Source organism: Sipha flava, unplaced genomic scaffold (genome assembly GCF_003268045.1).
Source record: "Sipha flava isolate LNK unplaced genomic scaffold, YSA_version1 249_pilon_pilon, whole genome shotgun sequence".
Lineage (NCBI taxonomy): Eukaryota > Metazoa > Arthropoda > Insecta > Hemiptera > Aphididae > Sipha > Sipha flava.
Window position 1 is genome coordinate 116,083 of NW_020272898.1, and position 27,006 is coordinate 143,088.

Sequence of the window (27,006 nt, forward strand, 5' to 3'; positions counted from 1 at the left end):
TGATGTGTATATTAATATTTTTATTTATATTAACTCTGATGTGTATATTAATATTTTTATTTATATTAACTCTGAATGTATAATTATTTGTAGTTTATATATTATTTATAATACATTTCATAAATGTTGTTAATAATGCCTCTTGGAGAATATTTTTCATATTTCATTAAAAAATAAATGTGATTACATCTGTAAGATGATTGTATCGATGCATTAATGTATAAATTAGCAAATATAAATTGGAGTTTTTTCTAAAATCATAAGGTAACCATAACCATCGAGGTCATTAAGTTAATTTCAATGACAAATGACATAATAAACAATTTCTAATTAAAAATATGTACAACAAAAAATATAAAATGTATATTATTTACCTTGGTCAGACATTTTATTTTGCTTATCTTTACTGATTTCTTCTGGTAATAGCCTGTTCATGTTATCAGAATTTTCTTCAACAGATTTTTTTCACTTTGATTTCCTGAAAGAAAATTTCATAAAATGACTGATTTTAAACAAAAAATATTTAAATAATCATACTTTTTGTACACAGATTTCCTCAAAGGACTCATTTATTTCATCACTAGAAGTAATAGTAGTACATGAATCATTTGAATCATCACTGTTTGATTCTATAACATTTTTTAAAACATTTTTACCTTGATCGTCATTATTGGTATTCAATTTTGTTTGTGAATCTAAAGAAAATACATGAAAGAAAATAAGATCAAATTAAACAATAAAAAAAAAGTTGATTAAATTATTTTATATAGGTCTATACTAACCATGTAATTTAGTATTACCCAATGGTAAATCATCTGATTGAATTAAATATGTAGAATTTGATGAAATTTGAATAAATTCAGATGCACATTTTTTTTTATATTTATCATTAATTTTAATACCACAGTCTTCAGAAAGCACATGATCATGATTTTTTATTACATCTTTACCAGTAGTAGTATGAGGAATAGTTTTTTCTTTTTTATCTATATTACCAAAATCAGTTGATTTATCCCATGAGGATTTTTCGGGTGATACTTGTTTATTTAGCTGATTATGTTCAAGCTGATGTGAATTCACTAAAGGTTTTCTTATTTGTAATGTATCAATACATTTAGGACTTTGTCTTAATTCAATAAAATCAACAGGTTCCTTTACACAAGGTGATACCATTTTGTATTTTCCATTTGGAAGCTTTTCCATCCGAGGAATAGTTTTAGACACTCTTTTTTTCCGAACATTTTGTACAACTTTTGAAGTTGATTGTTTCATAGGTAAATCTGATTCGTTTGAAAATAATTTTGATAAAGATTTATTACTTAATTCACTTTTATTAATAATATAATTTACATTATTATGTGAAATCACATAAACATCTGCATTTGATTCATCAGGAGATTCTATATCTAATTCTTGTTCTATATACGAAAAATGTTCATTACAATTATTTTCAGTTTGACCAGATATTAATGAAGAATTAAAATTGTCAATAGATGTATTCATTTTTGGAGTGATATTTATATTTACAGCAGTAGATTTAATGTTATTTTTTAATGGCATCTGTTGATCAAAGATTTTAATCTCATAGTTATCTTCATTATCATCATTTTCTGTCATTTTTTGTTCTGGTATTTTAACTGAAATTGATTCATTTTGATTTTTTTTAATTTCTAAACTTTCACAACTACTGATGTCACTTAAAAAATCACCACTATCATCAATATCATCATTATTATGATCATAATCATAATCATCATCATCATAATCATCATCATCATCATCGTCATCATCATCATCATCCTCAGTACCTAAAATTTGTGATTGATCATCAAATGAGTACTGAGATAAATTAAATGGAGAACTTGTTGCACTCATATTATCACTACTGTTATACATCAAATTATCAACATTTTCAAGTGAATCATCATCATCATCATCTTCATCTATATCTATAATATATTGTATATTTTCATCAGATTGAAAAGAATCATTCTCATCCATGCTTTTTGTATATTTATTGAAAAATCTGAAAATATTTTAATATATTTTATAAAAACACACATATGTGCATTTATTGTAAATAATAAGTAAACAACCTTTACTCCCACATATTTTAATAGTTAAAATTTTATAACACAAAATATACCTTGGTAACTAAGTTAAATTAACTGGTATAACATCGAAAAAAAGGCTTACTCCACAATCCCATATGTCAACTAAATTTCAACATGTGTAAACATTTCAATCCCATTCTAAAGACAAAATTATTGGATAAAAAATGTCCCCTTCAAATAAAAACAAATTTTGAGATAAATTCTTAAATATGCTTGCTCAGTTTGAGGAAAATGAGCATATTGGCATAGGGTTGAAAATAAACAAGATGAGGGAAAATAGACTGAGATGGTTTGGACATATGATGAATTGAGAGAGAAACAAAAGCCAATAAGAATGAAAATTAATGTTGAAGGGAAAAGAAGAAAAAAAAGACTAAAATAGAAATGGTTGGATATGATTGAGAATGATATGAGAGCTGTTTATGTATGTTCTCCCACATCAAAAATAATAAAAGTTTTCGAAGCATAGTATTCAACATATAAATTATCTCAATTACAGATGATAATGTACATAATTTTCCAAATTCAAGACCATATAAAAAGATTAACTAACAATTTTCACAGATAAATTCTCTTTTCTAAAGATTTATTCTATTACAACCAACAAGCATATCTACTACAATGTAAACTAAAATATGGCCAACCTCGTGAAATTTTAAAAAAGTTATATGCTAACAATAAAATTAACATTAATGTTATCAATTTATTATATTCAAATTTAATAAGTAAGAATAAGAATAATTTAATGAGAAAATTGAAATACTAGAGTGAATAGTAGTACTTATTTTAAATAATAATATTTTATAAAAATAATAATTTAAAAGACTCAATTGTCCTGAATACATCTTTTTGTATTAGTTTATCGTTATTATTATTAAAGATAATAATAACAATAATTACAGTAAGAAAATTTTAACAAATTATTATCTTATCTAGTAAACTTTATAAAAATTTTCTTTCAAACAAACCTTCTCTAGACAATTATAATTAAAAAATAAAATAAAATATCAGCCAAATTGGTGGAGCTGTTCTCAAGTGATACTCTATCCCTTTCACGACGAGCCTTAATTTTTGTTTTAATATGTTTTACAACTAGCACACACAATTGTGTATATAAATCTATACTATTTTTAGTCCTGCCTGATTAATTGATTATAGTAATTGGTATTAACGAACCTACACAAATGTGTGTGTTCGTCGTGAAAGGGCTATACAGGGTCCCCACAAGGGGAAGGGGCTGATGGGCTAACCTTGAGTACAGGGGTACGTGGGCCCATTGAAAATTATTTTTAATTTTTAAAATTTTAGTAGAAATACTTATTTTACATTAAATAATTTTATAAAATAACATTATATATATTTAGTTATTTTGATAGTTCAAAATGCAGATTAACCAATGATTACTTAGAAATGAATGGATTGGCTTCAACAATCAATTTTGACAATATCATTACTGAGTTTACTGAGTTCAAAGTCCACAAAATAAAATTTTAACTTAAAAAAATATATTTTTTTTTTCTAATTTAAATAATATTATAATAAAAAAATAAAATAGACATTATTAATGTAGAAATGCTTATGAAGTTTGAATTTGAATGTAATCAATTTTAATTAAATAATTGTATATCTATATTACATTAATCTTGTTTTTAAAACACATAAAAAAAAAAAAAATACGTAAAAATATTCAAAAAGTAATTAATAATAAATAATTATATATGGTTTTATATATTTTATAATGAATTGTAAAAATGTGTTATTTATTAAAATTGAAATGGCTCTCATTCAGTCAATTTTGGTTTTAGAGTCATGGTTAATTGGACAAAATGACTTAAAAAAAATTCAGTTTATCCGAATTTGGTATCAAAAATACCAGTTGTTATTCAAAAAAAAAAAAATAAGTTGCATTGCCCATGAGAGTACCGAGGGTTAAAAATTTTAAATTTATCTGAAAATGTGTATTTATATACCATTAGCTTGTAAAAAAAAAATTTGATTTACTCCAACATAATACACCCGAAAAATTCAATGTTCCCTAAATTGGTGAACACTCGGTACATATATCTTAGTGCACATAACATATGTAGCATGTTTACATCCAATCAAGTGGTGTAGCCAGGATTTTAAAATGGAGGAAGCCAAACTTAAAATTCTATAAAAACATAATCAAAAATTAATAATAAAAATTCATTTTTAGATTAAATTTAATGTGATTTTATTTTATTAATTAAATTTTAATTTATTAACTTCATTTTGATTAATCTAATAGTAAGAGACATTTGCATTTATTATGCAATATTGAGTATTAGCATTAGTAGTAATATAAATTATTAAGTCTTAAGAAAACTTATAATTAAACTTTATTTATTCTAGACCCATCATTATAAATGTTGTTAGTAGTCTTGTTTATAATTTTTATAGATATACCCATGTCATTAAACACCATAAATCATAAAGAATTTATATTTCACTGTACATTAATATTTGCGTGTCGAGTACATTTTAATTTTCTATATCAAATATATTTATAACAATACTAATTAATGAAAATATCACGAGTAAATTAAAACTGAAATTTATTAATTTTTAATTAAATATATATATAAAAAAAAATTCAAACATAAATTAGAACTATATGAATATTCTATAATTAAAAGTAAAATGGTAAATAGTTGGAGTTTAATCCAACCCACTTTTTGATACTTCATTGGCTCTACAAAATGATTCTATTATAGTACTCTCATGTACACTACAATGTGTAGGTATGACACTAATAAAATTTTGGTTTTCTTAAATCATTTAATTTTGAACATAAGTAAACAATGAAACTATGATTATCATTTATAAAACTTTTATTGCTATTAATTTAAATTTTTAAAATATAATACCAAAAATAATTTTAATAAAAATAATTAAAAAAATCAATAAAATAATAATCAATTATTTATGTATGTATCTATTATCTATATAAAGGTTGTAGAAATAATTAAATCAAAATGTATAATATGATAAATGATTTTTTTACATGTCATAATAATTAATTGCTTTATACCTACTTAACTATTAAGTTTTAATATTTAACTGTTAGGAAGTTAAATTCATAAATACAATTAAATAGATACAGATAAATATTTTTATTTTAATGAATTAATAATTAAACCATACTAAAATAGAATTATACCAACATTTTTAAATATTCACCTGTTATATATTCGTATATTATTATAATCCAGTAAATATCTCAACAAAACATTTAAAAAGCATTAAAACAATTTTTATAGGTTTCAAGCACAATTAATATGATTTTTAAATAGTAGTTATTTTTAATATATTGAGATATTAAAATAATAAAGTACCATAAGTTTATTGCAAACAATGAAATAATAAAAATAAAAAAATCACACAAGTACTTCAATGGTTCAATAATTCCACATGAATATTGGCCAGTATGTACTAGAAATATTCTATATATGATAAAAACAGGACCGCAATTGGTAATATGAACGAAAAGTAGGAACACAATTTCATGGAGAAAAAACGACAAATCACGTATTCGAATTGATGCACGAGGATCGTCAAGTTATGGTCATATTGATACAGTATACAAATTTAAAATATAATTCGGAAATTATATCTTCATGATAACTACCAATTAGGTCATGTTTGCCTATGACCTCCATAATTAGAAGATCTCGGATTTTAGAATAAAATACAACTTTCATCTTATATAATAAATATAAATATAAGCCAATTATATATACTTATATATACTATTATGTTTCGAAAAAAAAAAAATTAATTGTTAATCCTACGCGTAAAATCATATTTTTTATTTTGCTATGAGGTTTAAAATACTTAAATCAGGCTCTGGATACCAATACAAAAATTATAAATTATTCTAGGGCTGAACAAAAATATTTTAATTGTTTACTGAAAAAATGGAAGGAAGTTATGATCGACCTGATTGACCACCCATACTATGTAGTATGTTTCTATAGCCGTAACCTTAATTGTATAGTATAATATCCCTTAAAATGTAAGAGCTATTTTCGAATCAAATTGGTCACAAACTATCCTGCTGACTGGATATATAATAAACGTGATTTACACTAATTGGATATATAATAATAATTTATTTTCTCACCTATAATACTTAGAACGTAGATATTTTGTTTACAAATTTATTCATAAAATATTGATTATTTTTACCGTTTTAAAAATGTTTAATGTAGAAAAAACATTTTTTATTTCATTAGATAATAGACTACAAAAGCTCTTGGATCGATGGAGCGTTAGCATACAAAGAACAATACAAAATTAATCACCAAATGCTTCATCCCGCACACTATACACCACGGCTATAGATAATATGGTATATGGTTGCAAATCGACGGTAAAAATGCGAAGCACAAAAGTTATATTGGTTTTCACAGCAGCATACAACGCTCTCTAGTTGATAAATATACTAACTTGGTAAATTAGACATCGATTATTATGGCCCGGTTCACGCTTGCAACATTCGTCCATACCGCAACACAGTACGTATCGTTACTTCGCCGCGTAACTCTAATATCCGTGTGAACGTGAACGCGCAACACCGTCGCGTAACAAAAAATGATACGCGACGGAGTTACACTGCGTCCCGTCAGTTGTTGGTAAATATTGTCCGCATCAAAGGATATTACAAGTGTAGTGGGAACATTTCTCGTTTACGGGACACCCAAAAATTTAGCAATTTTTTTGGGGGACTTAGTCATATTTTGGGTGAAAAAAATCATGGTTAAATTAGAATTTGGTGTAAGAACTTAATTTGAAGTTATAGTAAATTAAAGTTTATAATTTCACACTAGAACTTTTAAATACTTATTTTTTTTTTCAAAATTACATTATAAAATATTGCGCAATGACAGCAGCATCGTTTTTTTTTATCTACGTGGCCGAGTTCGATCCCCGCATAAGTTATAAATAAATTTTGCACTTTTTTTTTTTTGAATGATAATTTTGTATCTGGTTTGATATCTTATCGTAATGAAAATTGTTTGCATTTTTTTTTTTTCGAAAAATCGGAACTTTCATTTTAAAAATGTTAGGACTTCGCTCGTTACGCCTGCCGGCTCCACTCACAAACTCGAGTGCCATTGCGTGGCATTTTTCGGGGGGATGGGGCTTCGCCCCTAGAGGAATTATAGTCTAAACCTAACCTAATTTTTTTACAAACCTTGATACTGTTGTAAATGAGATTATGCTCTGCATGTGAACCTAAAACCTCACTACGCGAGTAAAACCCTAATTCGACATTAAAATTGTTTGTACTTTTTTTGTATTTTTTCTTGTGCATCGAATATCTAGTGCTGTAAAACGGACTATAGGTACTGATATAACTTAATATTAAAATAATTATTATACCGATTCCCCTCAGGGGGGTGTTAAGCAATTAACACTACGGGTGTGGCGAACCCGGGGCCCCGAGCTGTGGACTGAACTTACTTTAGTTAGTTGGTTCATTCCACCCTTACTCTGACCTTAATTGGTTGGAGTAATCAGACCCTCCAAGAGGAGGTTGTCGTAAGGCCAATCACCTTACACGCAAAACAATATGATTACGAAACAACGATTAATATTGCCTCGGAACGTGGAGATTATGGATTTATGTATTGGAACTTGGAATGTGCGATCAATGTATAGGACGGGAACATTGACGACAGTCGTATCGTGTCTTGAGCGATACAGACTGGATATAACAGCAGTTCAAGAAATAAGGTGGGACGGATCTGGTAGTATAAAGTCACAAGGAAATACAATTTTATATAGCGGTGGAGAAAAACACGAAAGAGGAGTAGGCTTTATTATTAAGGACAAATTTTTGCCGAATGTTGTCAAGTTTGAACCAATAAGTGATAGAATCTGCTATATAGAATTTAAATGCAAATGGTTTAACATAGTAATTGTAAATTGTTATGCGCCAACAGAGGATAAAAGCGAAGAAGTAAAGATGCTTTTTACGATGAGCTAGACAGAGTTTGTGATGGGCTATCTTCGGGGAAGCCAAAAATTATCATTGGTGACTTCAATGCGAAAGTCGGAAGAGAAAGGATATACAGACCAACTATTGGAATAAACAGTTTGCATAGTGAGTCCAATGAAAATGGAAACAAATTGATCTCATTTGCAACAGCAAGAAACATGGTCATAAGCAGTACAATGTTTCCGCACAAGAACATCCATAAACAGACCTGGATATCACCCTGTGGAAGGATAAAAAACCAAATAGATCACATAGTTGTTGACAGGAGAATAAGATCAAGCGTTGAAGATGTAAGAAGTATGAAGGGTTGTAGTGCGATATCGGATCACTTCCTGGTAAAGGCAAGGTACAAACTAAAAATTTCAGTGAATTGGCAGAAGAAACAGAGCATCAAAAAAAATTAATAGAGAGCTACTAAATGGAAACCAAGCAAAGGAATATCAGGGAAAATTGAACAAATACCTTTCAAGCGCTGAACATGAAGCAAATATAGAAGAATTATGGGGAAGAATAGAAAAAGCGGTTAAAAGAACCTCAGAAGAAGTTTTGGGTTACGAACCACAGAGAAGGAACAAGCACTGGTTCAATGAAATGTGTAAAAAGACCACGAAAGAAAGGGATAAAGCGAGATTAAAAGTGCTACAGGACCCAAAAGAAGAAAATAAAAGAGAATTAGCCATGAAACAGAGAGAGGTAAAGAAGACAATTAGGATAAACAAGAGAGCATGGGAAAAAGAAAGAGTACAACTCATAGAAAGTAGTAGAAAGAATAATGCTCGAGTCTTCTTTGGGAAAGCGAATGAAGTTAAACATGGGTTTAAACGTAAAACATCAATGGTTAGAGCAGAAAATGGAACGTTATTGACCGATAACGGAAAAATAGCAGATGAGTTCAAAAAAATGTTTAACACACTTTTAAACCAACCTAGTGAAAGGACAATTATAGAAGAACGTGCAACAGTAGAACAAAACATAGAACCACCATCAAGAGCAGAGGTAGAAGCTGGTATTGAAATGCTCAAAAGCGGTAAGGCAGCGGGAGAAGATGAGATAATTTCTGAATGCCTTAAAAAGGGAGGACAACTACTAATAAACCAGCTACATAACTTAACATTACTAAAGTTTGGGAACATGAAGAAATACCAAGACCGTGGCGTACATCTGTTTTATGTCCTATTCTTAAAAAGGGAGACCCCATGAATTGTAAAAATTATAGGGGAATCTCCCTTTTGAACACATCATATAAGATACTGTCTAATATTCTACTTACTAGAATCAAACCCTATTTACGAGAAATTATTGGAGATTACCAGGGAGGGTTTATGACAGGGAAGTCAACCCAGGATCAAATACATGTTATTAAGCAAATGATCGAAAAAAGCCATAAATTTGACAAAGATATACACCTCCTTTTTATAGATTTTAAGGCCGCATATGATATGGTGAATAGAGAGAAACTATGGAGCGCTATGTACCAATTGGGTATACCTGAAAAGTTTGTAAGACTAGTCCGTGCTTGTGTACAAGGATCAAAGTGTAAAGTGAAGTTCGGAGATGCCGTATCGGAGGATTTTGAGGTGGTGACAGGGCTTAGACAAGGTGACGCCTTGTCCCCAGCTCTTTTCAACTTAGCATTGGAATCAGTCGTAAGAGATACCCTTGTAACTGCAAGTGGAATTAAAATTGGAATTGACAAACAACTAATTCTAGCTGCCTATGCAGATGATTTAGTGATAATGGCAGAAAATGAAGAAAATCTAAAGGAGACAACACGAAATTTACTGGAAAACGGAAAGAAAATAGGATTAATTATAAATGAGGATAAGACAAAATATATGGTAGTAACTAGGAATAACCATAGAGGGGGACACCTGGATATTGGGGAATATAAGTTCGAAAAAGTAGATGATTTTAAATACATAGGAGTGGACATCAACAAGGATGCAAATAGCCACGAGGAAATAAAGATTAGATTAGCAGCGGCAAACAGATGTTATTTTGGATTGGTCCCTCTATTTAAATCAAAGATATTATCATGGAAGACAAAAATAACCCTTTATAAAGTACTAGTAAGACCTATAGCTTTGTATGCATGTGGGACGTGGGCCACTACAAAATCGGATGAACTAAAATTGGCCACCTTCGAGCGGAAGATATTAAGGAGAATCTATGGTCCAAAAAAAATAACGAAGGAGAATACAAAATAAGAACAAATCAGGAGATCCAAGACCTGTACGGAGAACCGAATATTAACGGAATTTTAAAAAGTAGTAGGCTGAGCTGGGCCGGGCACGTGTGGAGATCGGAGGGGCCAATTGGACAGGCTACGAAATGGAAGCCAAATACAAAAAGGCCTAGAGGACGTCCTCGACAAAGATGGAAGGATAGAGTGGTCAAGGACTTGAGGGAACTTGGAATAGAGGATGGGGAAGAGCTGGCAAGAAACCGAGACAGGTGGAGGCAAGTGGTTGTTGCGGCAATGGGCCTGAATGGCCTGTAAACGCCTAAGAAGAAGAAGAAAGATTATACCGATTACAAAAAAAAAAAAAGTGGAAAAAAATGCATTAAATATATTTTCCTTATTAAGGTGTATTGAATTCTCACTTAATAGTGGTCCCGTGTTACCAATTGCACCACATCACTGAAGTGGAAAATGGAAAAAATAGATTATTTAATCAAAACTATCAAACTTCAATAGGCTGTTCCAAAATAATCGTTTGCGCCAATATCGCAACACCAATACAACAATAGCGCGTAACGCTTTAAGAAACGATGTGTTACATGCGAATAATGCAAGTGTGGTCTCGGCTTTAGATATTAGCAGGTGTTTGATTACAAATTCAAGAAGTAACCAATTATAACTTTAATATTTTTCCATTAACTATGCTGTCGCATTATCATAGTTAAATACATAATAAACATTTCTGAGAGTATTTCACTTTTATGCTCTTTACAATTCTATGTTATTTATTTATTTATTTATTATTAACAATACGGGCTGAGCCCAATTTACATAATATGATAACACTGATAACACTAATTAAATTTTATATATGATAGCAATCATAAAAATAGTGACTATTACTAATAAACTAATTTAAAAATATGAAAACCAAAAAAAAAATAAATAAAAAATATAACAATGCTACAGAAATGATGGATCATTATTTGCAATACGCATCATTCTAAGAATTGGCTGGTTCTCAGAATAGTTGGTGTTGCATTTAGGAATAAAAAATGGATAGATTTGACGGACAGAAGAGCAAGGGACTTTAAAGTTAATCATGGAAAGTAGTATGTTATAAATATGTTATGAAATATTATGATAATTTTATAGCAAATAGATTTGTGTTTCTTCGAATATCGTAGGAGAATTTGCATATCTCTCAAAACTTAACTCAAATTATTGTATAATTAAGTAAACAAGATGATTAGGGAGAGTTAGATAACCTCTTGTTTTTATATACACAAATTCATATTATTTATATGCATTTGCATGTTTTTTCAAAACAGTCCAAAAAAATAGCTACAAGTTTGACTTATGGTCAATAGATCCAAAATACAGTTTTATTTTGCTCAATTTTGCATATTTTGACATGTTCTGTATTTTATGATTTTTTATTGCATATATACGGTTTTAAAATGCATAATATGTAATATTTTGCGTATATTAATTAAAATAAACTATTTGTAGTTATATAATCCGTGTTATTTGATGATATCGTTTTCTTATAATATCCGAGACCTAACGGGACAAGTAAAAAAGTACAAGTAACAATAATTTGTTATTTCATGAATCATACATGAATAGTCGTGTTTGTTTCTTCGTTTATCGTGATCCGAATGTGCGTAATTTTCATTAAATTAAATTTATTTAAACTTAAAATGCCGAAAATCAGTACAAATACGTCTAGTAGGCTAAACAAATTTGTTGCTGAATATAAAGATATTTTTTCTGCAGATGGCTTAGTTTTGTTAGTTTACTTTTTGGCATATTTTTTTAAAACTTTTAAGGGCATTTTCTTACAAAATAAGACCATATATGCATATTTCTGAGATTTTCAGAGCATATAAATCCGTGCACTAATAATAACTATATTCAAATAAATCGAATAAAAAGTATTCGAATACACAGAATAAAAACTATTCGAATACAAAGAATAAGGTGTTCCAGATTTTTTACTAGTTGCAATTTTTTTCAGTTCTTGGCAATATGAACTTCTTAAATTTTTAAATTTACTTATAACGTGATCAGGTCCAAAACCTTAAAAATGAAATTATTATTTTCTTTAGTTGAACTAGATGTATCGAGTAAATACAGACATAATCAAATAAAAATAACAAACCTTCAATATTCATGCCTAATACAATTCTTTTCTTAGCTTCGCCTCTAGCATCTCTATTTCTGTAAGATTGTAATTTAGTGTTTCATAAAACTTCTTCTTTTTCATAATAGTCTATAAATTGCATTGTTTGTTCATCATTCATTTTCATAACATTTTTATTTACACTCATGTTGCTGATAAAATAATTAAATAATAAATGTATTATAATTAATAACTTTCAATTGAGTAAAATAATTAGTAATAATAATAATTTTAGTTATTACAAAAAGTTATTACAAGTATTTTTAGTCAAAATGTTATAAAAAAAATATACATAATCAGACAAACAGTACACCACGATTGAGCTTTCACGACTGAAATATCTAACATGGTTTAATATTGCACGAGCCAGTCGTGACAGGTTCGTGGACGATAATATCACGATCGTGAAGTACGAATTGTCTGTTTACACAAACCGTGAACCACGCTTTTAAAGACTACGATCGTGATTCACGTCTCGTGTAAACCCGCCTTAAAAACCATACGAAATACCCAATAAAAATTATTCGAATAGACTGTCCTTTAACGGCAGTTGCACTCCTAAGTCGAAACGGTGGAACGGTATTGAGTCACATACTCACCTAATAATAGTTTATTTTGATTTGTATTTTGTAAATAGCGGCACAGGTTTCTAAGAAATAAGATACCTTTTTAGTTACAACTACAATCTTATAACACCACCATTTGATGTATCTATTAATTAACCATTGGACTTATTAAATATTTTATGTCCCATATACAAAAAGGGTGATCCCAAACGTAAACAACATTCTCAGTGTCGCGACAAATTTTCGGAAACCCCCAGCATTAAGACATATCCATGTTAAAAATAGCAATCTTTAACAATGGTGTTTTTCATTTTAGGGGAGAGGGATCGTCCCCCATAAATATGCCCCTGGCACACAAGGTTTAACAATAGAAGAGAGCGTTGATAGAAAAAGTTGGAAAAAAGTAGTAGAGGCAGCGAAGTTCTTCAAGGACCGTAAAAGCTATGGAAGAAGTAGATTGTTTTTATAAATTAAATATTTGAAATTATATCACTTCTACGATTTACATTGTTTTTTATTAATCAAATAATGACAGTAAATCAATTAACGTTTATATGTTTATATTTATAATGATCACACAGGTTATATAAAAAAAAAGCTATATAGGTACATCCAAGGCCGGATTAAGCAACTATTGGTCCCCGGGGCTGAAATTTTATATTGCCCCATTTAACAAAACATGCTTTACAAAGCCACTCGCTACACTCGCAGAACGATACATTTTTTTAAACTATTTCACAAATTGACAATGCATTATAAAATTATAAAATTAATAGGTATATAAAATGTCTATAAAATTACTAATTTTGGTATGATAAAAATGTGTTTCGGCTTAAAATTGTTTGGGCTCCTCTCACTTGGGTACTTGAGTGGGCCCCGGGGTTACCACCCCGGCTAGACCCCTCCTTAATCCGGCTTTAGGTACAACTGTAAATGATCAAAATTTAAAATATTCAATTTTATAGAATACAATCATTTCTGTTAAGTATAATTTATAAATATTAAAGTGATACAACCTCAAGTTGTCTAAGAATACTTGGTCAACAAATTTTATCTAATTTTTACAATTTGGATTAGTTGCTTACTTGCTTACATATCTGTCCTTGTGTGTTTAATGTCTAAAATTGGGTATTAGATGAAATATTATATTAGGTAAAAATGTGATAAAAAAGATAGATAAAATTATAGACCTATTTCTGGCTTAGTTCTGATAGGGAAACTGTTCAAAAAAATAGTTCTTAAAAAGATTATAAAACAATAATAACAATGTTGTTAATTCTTGACTAAAGACGTTATTCTTATCAGTTATCATATTAGTGATTAGATATCTCAAAATAAACTAAACATTATGAAGCTAATTTCAAATTTTACCGAATAATTCTGAAGTCGGTAACTATTGAATAATTCGAAACTATTGAATATTCTGAATAGTTTCGAATAATTCGGAATTACCGATTATTTGATAAAATTATCGAATAGTTCGAACATGGGTGGCCCGGGGGGAAGAGGGGGCATTTCCCCCCCCTGAAATTCAATAGAATATTGAATATTTTAGTTTTATTTTGATTTATCAACATTTTATCGATATTTTTACTTTAGTGTGTGCCGTGTGGTGTTGTTGATCGTAATAAAAATATATTATAAGGCGTACCTACAAAATAATGCGTATTACATTAATCGCGCAAAATTAAATACGTTTCATTTCTGTGAATTGATATTAATCGCCTAGTGTGTAAACCACTTATGACGATCGACGCACCACGCACACATAGCTTCAGTTTTTATTTAACTAATTTTTTAGGTTGTAAGGAATATATTTTTAATGTTCTTTTTGGTGTTGAATTTCATATAATTCTAACACAATTTGTAGTTTACAAGGAATAAACTTTTTTTAATGTATTTTTTTTTGTGTTTGATTTTTTTATGCCCCCCCCCTGATAAATTTCCTGCGGGCGCCCATGAGTTCGAATGTCCCAGACTATCGAATTGTTCGATAGTATTATATGATAGTGCCCATCGCTATTTATGTTATTATCGTTTGTAATTATAGCCTAACCGTGGCTGTACACTATATTTTTTTTTCTGTCGGTAGGTTGCGCTTTAAACTGCTCATATTAGTCACTATAAGTCACTATATAGCAGTGTTGCCAGATGGTACGATCTTGATGGGGAAATACGATCTTTTAAGCCTCTATACGATCCCCCACCAGAACCATTGATGGAGTAGGAAATATACGATCTTTATGGAATAATTTAAAAGTAAACAATGAAAATACCAATGTACCTATTTATAAATATTTTTAATATTTTTATTTTTCGAATTTAATATTTATAAAGTATAGTTATCAGTGCTGTATTACATTTTCACGTGTGTGGTTTTACAGTGTTATATTTTCAATTTTACATTTTTTCAGTACTCAGTACACCTAAATATTTAGTATAATAATTTAGTCGAGAATTGTGATTATTACTTTGACTTATTCATCAAGTTGTAATAATGAATAGTAAAAATGAAGACGATCCAGAAAGAGCAAGGACATCTGAAAGCGTCAAACGTCGCAGAGGGGAAAATAGCAAAAAGCTTGAGCACAAAAAACAAAAATTTAGAAGTGTGTGGTTACACGATTCTAAATTTTCTAATTGGTTGATTCCGGTGCCAAATAATCAATTGATGGCAAAGTGAAAATTGTGTTCGTCAGAAATGACTGCTGAATTGTCGGTAATAAAAAAGCATTCTACCACAAAAATACACACAAGTAATTCACGTTTCATCGGAGTCAACCTCTTATGAAAGGCTTTGTAAATAATCAAGCAAAATTGAATGAACTTCAGAAAATAAAGAAAGCTGAATTACTACTATGTGGTGTTTTAAGTGAACACAACTTATCCTTTAATGTTATAGACCACATAACTGCAATATGTAAGGTAGCGTTTGACGATTCAAAAATTGCAAGTGGAATAAATCTTGGTCGTACCAAAGCCACATCCATAGTTAAAAATGTTATTGGCAAAAACCATAGTGAGGAAATAGCCAATATTCTAAAATCGACCTATTTTAGTGTCATCATAGATGAAAGCACAGATGTTTGGTGTGTAAAAACATGTATATGAGTGAATTTTTTTGATGTATCTAATGATAAGTTTTAAACCAAGTTTTTCAAACTTATACAACTATTAAGTGATTCTAAAAGTGCAAATGAAGGTGCAACTGCTGAAAAGATATTTGATGAACTTCTTAAAGCTTTTAACGAATCAGAAATTCCATTGGATAACATAATTGGTAAGTTAAAAATGAAAATATTTTTTATATAATTCAATACACTTTTAAGATTGAAAATTAAAATTTTTATTAATTTAAATATATTGAAATAGATATTTTATAATTTTAAAAATAAATATGTATCTAACTTATTTAACGATTATTTGTTTTGAATAGGATTTGCATCTGATGGTTGTAACTCTATGATGGGTGCATGGAATTCAGTTTCATCAAGGTTTAAAGAACATATGCCAGGTAAATAAATAAATAATTTATATTATAATTTACATAGGTAATTTTTTTTGTCAAATAAATATAGGTGTGTATATACAGAAATGCATATGTCATTCCTGGCACCTATGTTCGAGTTCAGCTTGCAAAACACTACCAAGGGCATGTGAAGACTTGGCTCGAGATATTTTCAACTATTTCAAGTCTAGCAGCAAAAGAATAAGTCACTTCAGAGGATTTCAAGACTTTTGCAATGTTTCTCCATATCAAATTTAACATCATCTCAGACACGTTGGTTGTCATTGTCTATGGTGGTAAATAGAATTGTAGAACAGTTTAATCCGTTAAAACTTTATTTTTCTGCTAACTGGCAATTAGATAGGTTAAAATCTACTGAAGACATTTTTAAATTCTTACATGATTCTTCTATCTTTATTTATCTGAAATTTCTACAGTGGGTCTTACCAAAATTTGTAAATCTAAATAAATTTTACCAAAGTGATCGACCGGTTTTATGTACACTTCATAACAAAATGAGTGAATTATACAAAGATTTATTGTACTGTTATATGAGACCATATAACAACCCTACCTTAATTAACCCTTCAAATAATGCTTTTTTTCTACTTATAAAAGATATATACTTGGGAGTTGAAGTTTCTAATTTATTAAATAAACCAGAAATATTTCAAAATGAAGTTATGGTAGAAGATATAAAAAAAAGATGTAGGGATTTTTTTATAGTTGTCGCCAAATCAAAATGACGTTTGACTTCGATAATCCGGTACTTAAATCTTTAGATGATTTAAACCCCAAAAAAGTTTTTAGTAATAATCGTTCAAACTCAATCATATCATTTATTCAATTATTTCCTAGATTAATTAAGAAGTATAATATTCAGAAAATTGATGATGGTTGGCGAAAATTGAATACTGTTGAATTAGAACCTGAATATATTATTAAACTTAAAACACTTAATTTTGAAGAGTTTTGGGTAAATCTTAAAAATAAAGAAGTTGATAATGAATATCCATTTCGTGTTTTATCCAATTTTCTTCTAACTGTTTTATCTTTGAGACAATCAAACGTTTCTTGTGAACGTATGTTTTCCAAAATAAATTTAATAAAAACAAAACAATGTAACCGTTTACAGACACCTACATTGAATGGTCTTCTTATGGCTAGTCAATGTATGCAAGAAACTACTTGTTGTAAATTTGAACCTTCTCAAAATATATATAATTTAATGACAAGTAGCAATTTATATAGTAATTTGAATAGTAAAGATAATGACGATGATGAGATAGTTTTTATGGACGTCTGATTTTTAAAATGCTTGGTATGCATTATTATAAGTGATGTTTTGTTTATATATATAATTATATCTATGGTTAAGGATATTTAAAAGTTGTTAATATTTCATTTGTTTATTTATATTATTAATTTGCGTTGAAGTTACCAATGTTTATTTTGTTTAATTTTTTTGTTTTGTATTTATAATTAATTATGATAATATAATTTTGTATTTTATTTGAAAATAATTATGTTGTTCACTTGTCTTGTTCGACGTTCTTATTGAATATGTTATTTACTTATTTTGTAATAAAAATTGAAATATAGATAAGGGTTATCTTAGAGTTTTTCTTATTATCACGGTTTGATAGCGAGGACCGCTATCTTGATAGGTCCGAGTCAAATTTTTTATACGATCTTTTCGTTGAAAGTACGATCATTTTGAAGCTCCAATACGACCTTCTCCTTTTGAAATACTGGCAACACTGCTGTATAAACTTTACCAATCTGGTTCGTCTCTTCATTGTGTTCAGCATAGGTCAGTTTCACAATCATATTATCTATAGCTGTGCTAAAAACTATACGTGTTATACACTAACATTTCGAATGAACTTGAAACATTAGTTTCGAATCAACTTGAAACTTAAAATGGAGGTAATACAACACAGGCTACTACAACAGGTTACGCCAATTTTTTTACATGGTAGTTCAAGGAATTCAACGTTCAAAGCCATACAAATTTTGTTTATAGCATAGAAACAAAAGAGTATATTAATAGGAACTATATATCTGACAGGTATTACACAGTTTTAAGCACTACACAAATGTATAGTGTTTGAATGTTGATAACTAATGATTTTACAATTTCATCGATGTATTACGATCTCTACATTTTTAGATTAGGTACTTAATATGTAATTGGTGTTCAATATGCTATATTTATAGACAATAACCACAGATTTAGCATTAATAAGTAATAGACCATTATTAATTATTTATACAATTATATAATAATTGGTTAATTTAACTTTTCTTGCTATTTTAAAACTAAAGTAGCCTGTGTAAAAGCTCTAATATGCATTAAATATTTGTATATTCATAGGCGGAGATGAGAAGGGAACCACGGGGACTTAGATCCTCCAAAAAATAAATATTTTAAGTCAAAGCCCCCTTAAAAATATTAAACGAACAATATCGTACTTTTGTACAGTTTGAAGAATTTTTATCATTATTGTATATTCTTATATCCATAATTATATAAGTGTACCTAGTACATTACTTACATACTATTATTACTATTTACCAATTCATTATTTACGGTAATATACCGAACAATTAAGTCACAATTCACGGTGATACCCGATTGAGCACGGTAGAAAAAAAATATTGTGCAACACGTTGTCAGATTGAAAACTATTAGGCTGGCAACACACTAGCGTTATTTTACCGCGCGACATTTTTACCGCGCCATAATTTTACTGCACGTTTTGTTAAAGTACATTAAAATGAATAGAGCACAACATATGAGGGTTGTGCAGTAAAATTATGGCGCGATACGCAGTGGCGTATCCAGAATTTTTTTTTGGGGGGTTATAAAAAATGGAACATTAAATTTTTTTTGAATTTTGTGTGTTTTTATTATAATCAATAAACAATATACATACACTAAATATTTTTTGGGGGGCTTATAACCCCCTAACCCCCCCCTCCTGTATACGCCACTGATCTTGAGTACTCTGAATTTTAAAACGCTGACAATCTACTTAAATACTTATTGAAAGTTGGAAATAAGTTTAATAATAATAGGGGAAAAAAATTTAAATGTTTACCTTTTTCATGAAAATTGTACGAGTGCTATTTTTAAAAAAAAAAAATATATGTAATTATAATATATGATTAAAATCCAATTTAATTAAAGATTTTTAATTATAAATAATTATATTCAAATGTATTTCATTTTGTAATAATAATATGAACGCACCGAGCTCTATACACTAACAATATAAAAAATGCGAAAAAAAAGTTGTTTGTCGTTTTTCTATTGGAGAGTTATTTCTTTTAAGAAACCTGAGCTGTAAAAATTTTAATTTATGAAATAATCATTAAAAATTTAAAATTGAATTACATAATTATTATAAAAAATCTTGCATGCACAGTAATACGGTGCACCGAATAATATTCTATGGTACAAAGCGGCAACGTCGCATCCATTTTCGTGCTCAATCGTGTGGTTTATGGGTTCTTTTTTGGTTTCTATTGTTTGATTGTAACCGTGCTTAATGGGGTTTCAGCCACAATTCACAACATAAAATAATATTATTTAATATTTATATACCTAATATTGTACATATTTTGTTGGAGTTGTGGGGGCAACACCTCCACGGGTGTGTTTTGCATCAAATATTTGAGCCCTACTTAATATTTTACAAGATCTCCGCCTATGCCTATACGATTGAGGTATCGGTGCGTTACACCCCCTGCACTCTCGTTGAATTTGACACTGTCTACGGGTCTCTGTAATTTTGCGAATCTTGCTTTTGGAATGCAGTTTTAAATCATTTTATTGAGCTCCCCTACTTAATTTTCCCAATTCGAGAACTACTAAATTACGAATTAAAATGTTGGTAGAAATAAAGAAGCTGTGCGACCTAAATTATCTTCACACTATTTTCTAATTATATCATGCACATAATTGTTCTCAAACAAACCTAAACATTTTCAACAGAAATAATAAATACACACATAAACCATGAGTATAATTTAGAATATATTAAATTATTATTTAAAATTTTTATTTTTTTTAAACATAATTTTTATATTTAATTTTTAAATCATTATTTTTTTTACGATTCTAACGCCCTTGCACTAAGAAAATTATTTTATAACATTTAAAAAAAGGCCTAGGGGGAATCTGACCGCCACATCCTTCCTTGTATACACCACTGGTTTTCTTAATATATCAAATGTTATATACAAAGTATGTTACTCAATAATGTGTTTGTTTTGTCCCGGTTTCGCCTTATAAATTTATGGCAACCCTAAACATATCGGACCCACCCACGATTAAAAATAAATATTATAGTATTATATTACTATTTTTATTTGTAGACCCACCTAAACTAATTAGTTATAGTAACTATAGAAGTACCATAGACTTATTAACTAAATTAATTAAATTATTAGTTAATAGGTCTATGATTAGTATAAATTAAGCACATTTTGTTTCCAAAGACAATGTAAATAAAAAGGTTTCATTTTTATAATGAAATTTGTGTTGTTTCACCTGCTGACACTGCAAATTATTATCTCATTTGTGTCTTTTGATCCAGTGTCCCATTGATAATGTTTTTCCTTTGAGTTTAAAATAAAAAAAATCAGGACACTCTTATTGTTACATTTTATGTGCACATTTTTAGTAAAATCTTAATGATGTTTTATGAATTTGGTATACATGGATATTTGATATTTGGTTGAAAATGGTGAAGAAAATATTATGCGACTACTGTAATATAACGTTTGCAGACAATTTATCAAGTCGAAATCTACATTTGAATAGCAACGCTCACAACAAGAACAGAAAAAATTATTATTCATTATATAAAGGTACGTAAAAATTAGAAAATTATTATGAATGCAAATGTTATATATGTTAAAGTATAATTTCAGACGCTATAACATTATTTCTTGAAGAACGTCAAAAGCAACCGTGTCGTAGATTCAGAACTACTGGACAGTGTCAGTACGGTTCTAATTGTAATTATTCTCATTACACCTTTGAACAACTAATTCATCTTATCAATCAAGGTAATTTTATTATACTTATTTATGTTATTATTATTGGTATGATAAAGCATGGTTTTTAAATTAATTATCAATTACAATGGATGAAGCCTATTTATAATACTTGCATAATAATAAAATACATTGCTATTGGCAGTGACGGTGCTAGAGTTTGCAAGGCCCTGGGCAAAATAAATGTTGGGTCTTATAATTTATATTAATAAAATATTTTAAGTTCAGTTAAATCAAAACCGAGGAACCTTAATTATAATATAAGGCGCGGGGCCCTGGGCAACTGCCCCTATTGCCCACCCCCTTTCTCCGTCCCTGTCTATAGGTATGTAGAAGGTGTCAGTAAAACAGTAAATATTAGCATATTAAATCACTTATTTGTCCTTATTTGTATATATGCATATATGTGTATGTATGTGTATGTATTTATATTATTTTAAAAATTAACTTGTTTAATAATGATAAACTATTATCATTTTTATTTTTATTTTTTTATTGAAATTTTAACTTAACTATTGTCATATTTAGATTATTTAGAATGAAATTATTTTATCAATTATTATGATATTGTGGTGATTTAAAATATTCTCTTCTCTCAAAGATTATATTTTACTTCTGCAGAATATACACATGTAAAAAAGATAATTGGATAAATCTTAAATCAGCATTTTCCAATCTATGGGTCATGACCCTAAATTAGGTCGTAAAATATTTTTGATGAGATGCTGTTTGTAAACTAATGACAAGAACAATATTTAAGTTATATTTATATTTATATTATATTTATCATAATTAAGTAGTATGTATTAAAGTATATGATACAATTCCTTACAATAAAATTATTAGTTATGTTATTATAGCAAAGCATATTGGTTTTTTTTTTTTTAAGGGTCGTCTACTCAATACAAAGGATATTTATAGGCTGCCTTAACATTAATGTTAGGAAATACTATCTTAAATTAGTTTTTTTTTTAAATTTTGATTAAATAGAAAGATTCTCTATATTTTCATTTTGTTGGATCATTATCAACATAATAATTGTTCTTTATCTGAATTAGTCAAAGATTTTTTTTAAAGCTTTTCTCAGTGCTCTCTAATTTGTTAGTGCAATTGAAATATAATTTTAATGATTTTATTTTATTATTTTTATGTTTAAATTAATTATATTATTTGTATTATTAAAGTTATTTTAAAATGTTGGTAATTTGTTTTTTATAACAGTATTTGGATATGTAGTTCAATTTATTTTATTTTACACTATTAAGGTCTTCTTTGCAATCAAAGTTAATTTTGTTATTATATGTTATTTGCGTATGTGACATTAAAAAGCAGTCTAATTTCATAGAAATAATTAATTGATCTATCATTTGTTTTGTATACATTGTCAAAAGTTTATTGTTAATCAACATTAATGTGTATACAAATAATTATAATTATAAAAATATATTTATTAATCATTTTTACAAATCATTTTTTTTTTAACGTAATTATTTACATAATGACAATTCACGAAATATGAGTTATATCTAAAAAAAATATATTTTAAATCTATTTATTTAAATAGTTTTAATAATTGAATCCTATTATTTCAAATTTTTAGCTGTTATTTATCTATACTTAATTTGATGAAAAATGGAAATACTTCTGATATGTATGTACTTGTAAAATTTTATAGTTTTTTTACATGACAAAATAATAATATTAAATTTTTAATTTAATATTTAAAATGATTATTTTTTGGACTAAATATAGTTTGTAGTATTGAGTTATAGTATTTTTTTAAAATAAATTAATTATATTTTAATTTCATTTACTTTATATTTACTATTTTTTCAATTAAATATGTTAAACTGTTATAATTTGTATAGCATTGTACAAAAAAAAAAAAAAATAATTTAAGTATTTTTTGTTCTAAAATATGATACACCATTATATTTAAGATGTATTTATTTTTATAGGAACTTATTATATATTTATAAAAAATATATTTAGAATTTTTTTTTATCATATGTAAAAAAAATAATTCTACATTTCTTCATAATAGTACTGAGTTTTCTATTTGATCAAATTACATTTTTTTTCTTTAAGTGATCTGTAACATTAGAATTAAAATGGTTGTATTTTTTAATATTTATTTATTATTTTATACATTTTGTATTAACTCGAATAATAAAATTGAATAAATAATTACCATATATTTTTATTATCACCTATTCTTAATATGATTTCCAATAAAAATTAAATTATTTTTATTTGCAATTATAATGTATCAATATAGTATACTTTTGCATTGGATAGGGTTTTGAATTTTTTTATTATTCTATGTATTTAACTAAAATCCCTGTATAAAAATTTAAACATAATTATAACTAAAAGGAAATAAATAATGAACCACCTACTTTTTTTTTTTTTAATTGGTGATATACCTGCTACCTGGGTCTGTTATTAATAATTTATTAATGAAAACATCACAGTACAATTTTGGGTTGACTATAGAACAGTCCTTCATGGTCAGTCCCTTATAAATATTTCTTACTATGATCCATTGATGGGTTGGAATGCTTCCATTAGAAGAAGGATGCGTTTGATTAGATACCCATCTCCCACTGGAAGCTATTCTCTGCCTAGACTGTCTCTTGTGTTTCGCATTCTCCTTTGTGACTATCACATCTGCCATAAAGTGGTTAACCTAAGCCCAGTTGAATGAGTTCTCTATCACTAAGGGGATCAATTTACCCAGGTCGAGGCATTGCCTGTTACTGTCAAACATTTTACATTTTATTATTTGCTGATATGAATAATTTAAAATAGTATTGTTTATATTATAATAATTTTCAGATTCAAATTTGTCTTTTCTCAATTTGTTTAACATTTAATGTTCCAGAACACCAACAAAAAATTTTCAGAGAAGTGGAGAAAGTAAATGCTATTCCGTCAATTGAGTCGTGGTTACTAAAATATCAACAAAAATTATACATCAAGAGTATAGATATTGAAACTAATATTCAAAATATTCAGTTGAATCATCAATTAAGAAATTTACCGTCCTTAATGCCAGTAGTTAATGTTGATCAACTTAAAACTATTACATTAAACACTTGGCCGTGAGTGAAGTTTTTAATTTTTTTGAGCCACATATATATTAGTTAATGTTTATTATTATTTAATTACTCAGGACTATCCAAGGATGACCTCTATAGTTCATCAAAAAAATGGAACAGACTTAAATAATTCAATATCGTCATCAACATTGAACACTAATTCCAATATGATCTTCTATAAGTCTGAGTTTCATGAGCAGTCTGATAATAAAAATGCTCTACCAAACAATCCAGTTCAAGACTGTTTGACTGATATTCCTAAACTAAATATTTCTATAAGTAATGTTGTAACGAACTTCAGTGTCAAGTCCCATTTAAACCTTCGATATTTAGCTCTTAATGGTAGCAATATAGAATATAGGCGTGAAAATGGAATGTTAACAATGAAACTACGTAAACCAAATGCTACAGCAACTATTTGGTCAAGTGGAAAAATTGCCTGTACAGGTTCTACATCCGAAATACATGCTAAAATTGCTTCTAGACGTTTTGCTAGAATAATTCAGAAACTTGGTTATCACAATGCTAAATTTAGCAGTTATAGAATCGTCAATGTTCTTGGATCATGTTCACTGCCTTTTCCGATTAAAGTCATACAGTTTTCGGAAAAGTATAAAACAATTGCTCAGTATGAACCCGAGTTACATCCTGGTGTTACTTTTAAGATCAAAGAATTAAAAGCTACATTAAAAATATTTTCTACGGGTAGTATTACAGTAACTGCTCCAAGTGTAGGAAATGTTAATCAAGCAATCGAGCAAATTTATCCCATGGTGTATCCATTTCGTCGTGAGAAGACAGCAGAAGATGAAAGAGTAATACGTAAATTAATGACAAAAAAGAGAAATTTCACTGAAATTGATGAAAATGTAACTATGTATAACTCGGAAAACAGTGTAACAAAACGAAGTTGTGATGGATTAGCCATTGGAATAGTAAAAGAAAACAATTTAGAAAATATTATTAAACAGGAATATGAAGATGATCTCTGAAATATATTTCAGTTACCTTACTGATTCATTTACAGTTAGCATTGCAGCAGTTTTTATAAACTTATGTAAAAGTTCTTAAAATATGAAAAAAAAAACTATTAATATTTTAATATGATCATTATAATAAATGTACAAAAATTAATTTTTTTTTAGTGTTTTACTTTAGGTGTAAGTTAATAAATCTAGATAACTAGTCTGTGTTTTACAAATTGTACATGAATACATGTAATATTTATATAATTTTTTTTGTGTGTTAATGTTCCTTGTTAGTTACAAAAATAATATTGCTCTTAAGCTTTTTCCTCATATTACTATTATTATTTTTTTTTTTGTTCCATTAGTTATAAAAACATTTTTATGAATTTTCTCATGAATTTTAGTATGAACAGCAGTTATAAAAGCAATATTAATAGATTTTAATATTAATTCTTTTGTAAATGAGTAAATATGAAAAAAATATTGCTTTTATATTAATGGTGCATTGGTTATTATTTCGCCTAAATAATTTGTTCTTGGGGAAATTAACAAAGTAATTTCTTTATCATATTATGTTTTCGTACATATGTGTATTAGTTATGATTATTTTTAGTTGATAAATAAATAATTATAGGTTTTATTTTGCTCTGCTTATTAAAATAATAAAATAAATACTCGTGATCTATTAACATATTTTATTTTATTTTAATTCATATCCTGATTCTCATTATAAATAAGTCATATTGGTATTGTCATAATAAATAAGTTTATTTTGATATGAATTTTATGAATATTTGATTCGAATGGTGGGTGGTGAAGAGGAGTTCTGCATGCAAGCAACATATTCAGTATGTCCCATAAGTCCTGTATCACCCTTAATATCTCCACGGGAAATCAATATATTTAAACTCGATTTTTTTTTTTTATAATACTCAGTATGGAAATTCTGATTGAATGGCATAAAATTCAATTTTTTTCTTTTAAAAAAATTCAAAAATTCAAAAAAAATTTTTTTATGCATTTAATAATTTTCAATTTCAATCCAATACTTTGGTCACCTAGGTGGCCCGATTTAACTCCAATGGATTTTTTTTCACGGGTTTATTTGAAAAATCTTGTATTCATCGTGTTCATTGCCTGATCTCTGTGACCAAATTGAATAAAATATTCAAAATATTTTACCTGAGACATTAGAAAATGCTTGGGTTCAAAAACCAGCTCTATATTACAAATAATGGAGGACACTTCGAAAATTTATAAAAAAAATTTAACGCATTATTTTTGTTTTTA

General features: G+C 28.0%; 4 protein-coding genes across 12 annotated transcripts in view; 3 read left to right on the forward strand and 1 right to left on the reverse strand.

The window, feature by feature from the left end:
- LOC112684362 (protein PFC0760c-like) overlaps positions 1-6,475 on the reverse strand; it is a 12,143-nt gene extending 5,668 nt beyond the window's left edge. For 3 of the 8 annotated variants that reach the window (XR_003148690.1, XM_025555850.1, XM_025555856.1), the window contains exons 1-3: positions 6,259-6,475; positions 783-2,026; positions 609-695 (exon numbers count right to left, since the gene is read on the reverse strand). Coding sequence is in view for 7 of the 8 variants with exons in the window: in XM_025555850.1 (XP_025411635.1) it covers positions 609-695; positions 783-2,001 (1,306 nt within the window). In the remaining variant the exon portion in view is untranslated. Of the gene's footprint in view, positions 1-552; positions 696-782; positions 2,027-5,299; positions 5,334-6,258 lie in introns of those variants that run through there. The other 5 variants (XM_025555853.1, XM_025555855.1, XM_025555851.1 and 2 more) reach the window with 5 other exon arrangements.
- Positions 6,476-7,755: 1,280 nt separating this feature from the next.
- Positions 7,756-8,127, forward strand: LOC112684434 (craniofacial development protein 2-like). The gene has a single exon (XM_025555972.1). The coding sequence runs from the start codon at positions 7,756-7,758 to the stop codon at positions 8,125-8,127; it is 372 nt and encodes a 123-aa protein (XP_025411757.1).
- A 7,442-nt stretch (positions 8,128-15,569) lies between these two features.
- LOC112684435 lies at positions 15,570-16,838 on the forward strand. The gene is made up of 5 exons (XM_025555973.1): positions 15,570-15,681; positions 15,975-16,161; positions 16,252-16,352; positions 16,509-16,586; positions 16,651-16,838. Exons 1-5 carry the CDS (start codon positions 15,570-15,572, stop codon positions 16,836-16,838), a joined length of 666 nt encoding a protein of 221 aa, XP_025411758.1.
- Positions 16,839-21,185: 4,347 nt separating this feature from the next.
- LOC112684359 (TATA box-binding protein-like protein 1) lies at positions 21,186-25,781 on the forward strand. Of its 2 annotated transcripts, XM_025555844.1 has the most exons (4): positions 21,186-21,458; positions 21,522-21,659; positions 24,532-24,751; positions 24,823-24,851. In XM_025555844.1, exons 1-4 carry the CDS (start codon positions 21,332-21,334, stop codon positions 24,836-24,838), a joined length of 501 nt encoding a protein of 166 aa, XP_025411629.1. In that variant the 5' UTR covers positions 21,186-21,331; the 3' UTR covers positions 24,839-24,851. The 2 variants fall into 2 exon arrangements, with proteins under 2 accessions (XP_025411629.1, XP_025411628.1); XM_025555843.1 differs by lacking the exons at positions 21,186-21,458; positions 21,522-21,659 and having other exon boundaries at positions 24,660-24,751; positions 24,823-25,781.
- The last annotated feature ends 1,225 nt before the right edge of the window (positions 25,782-27,006 follow it).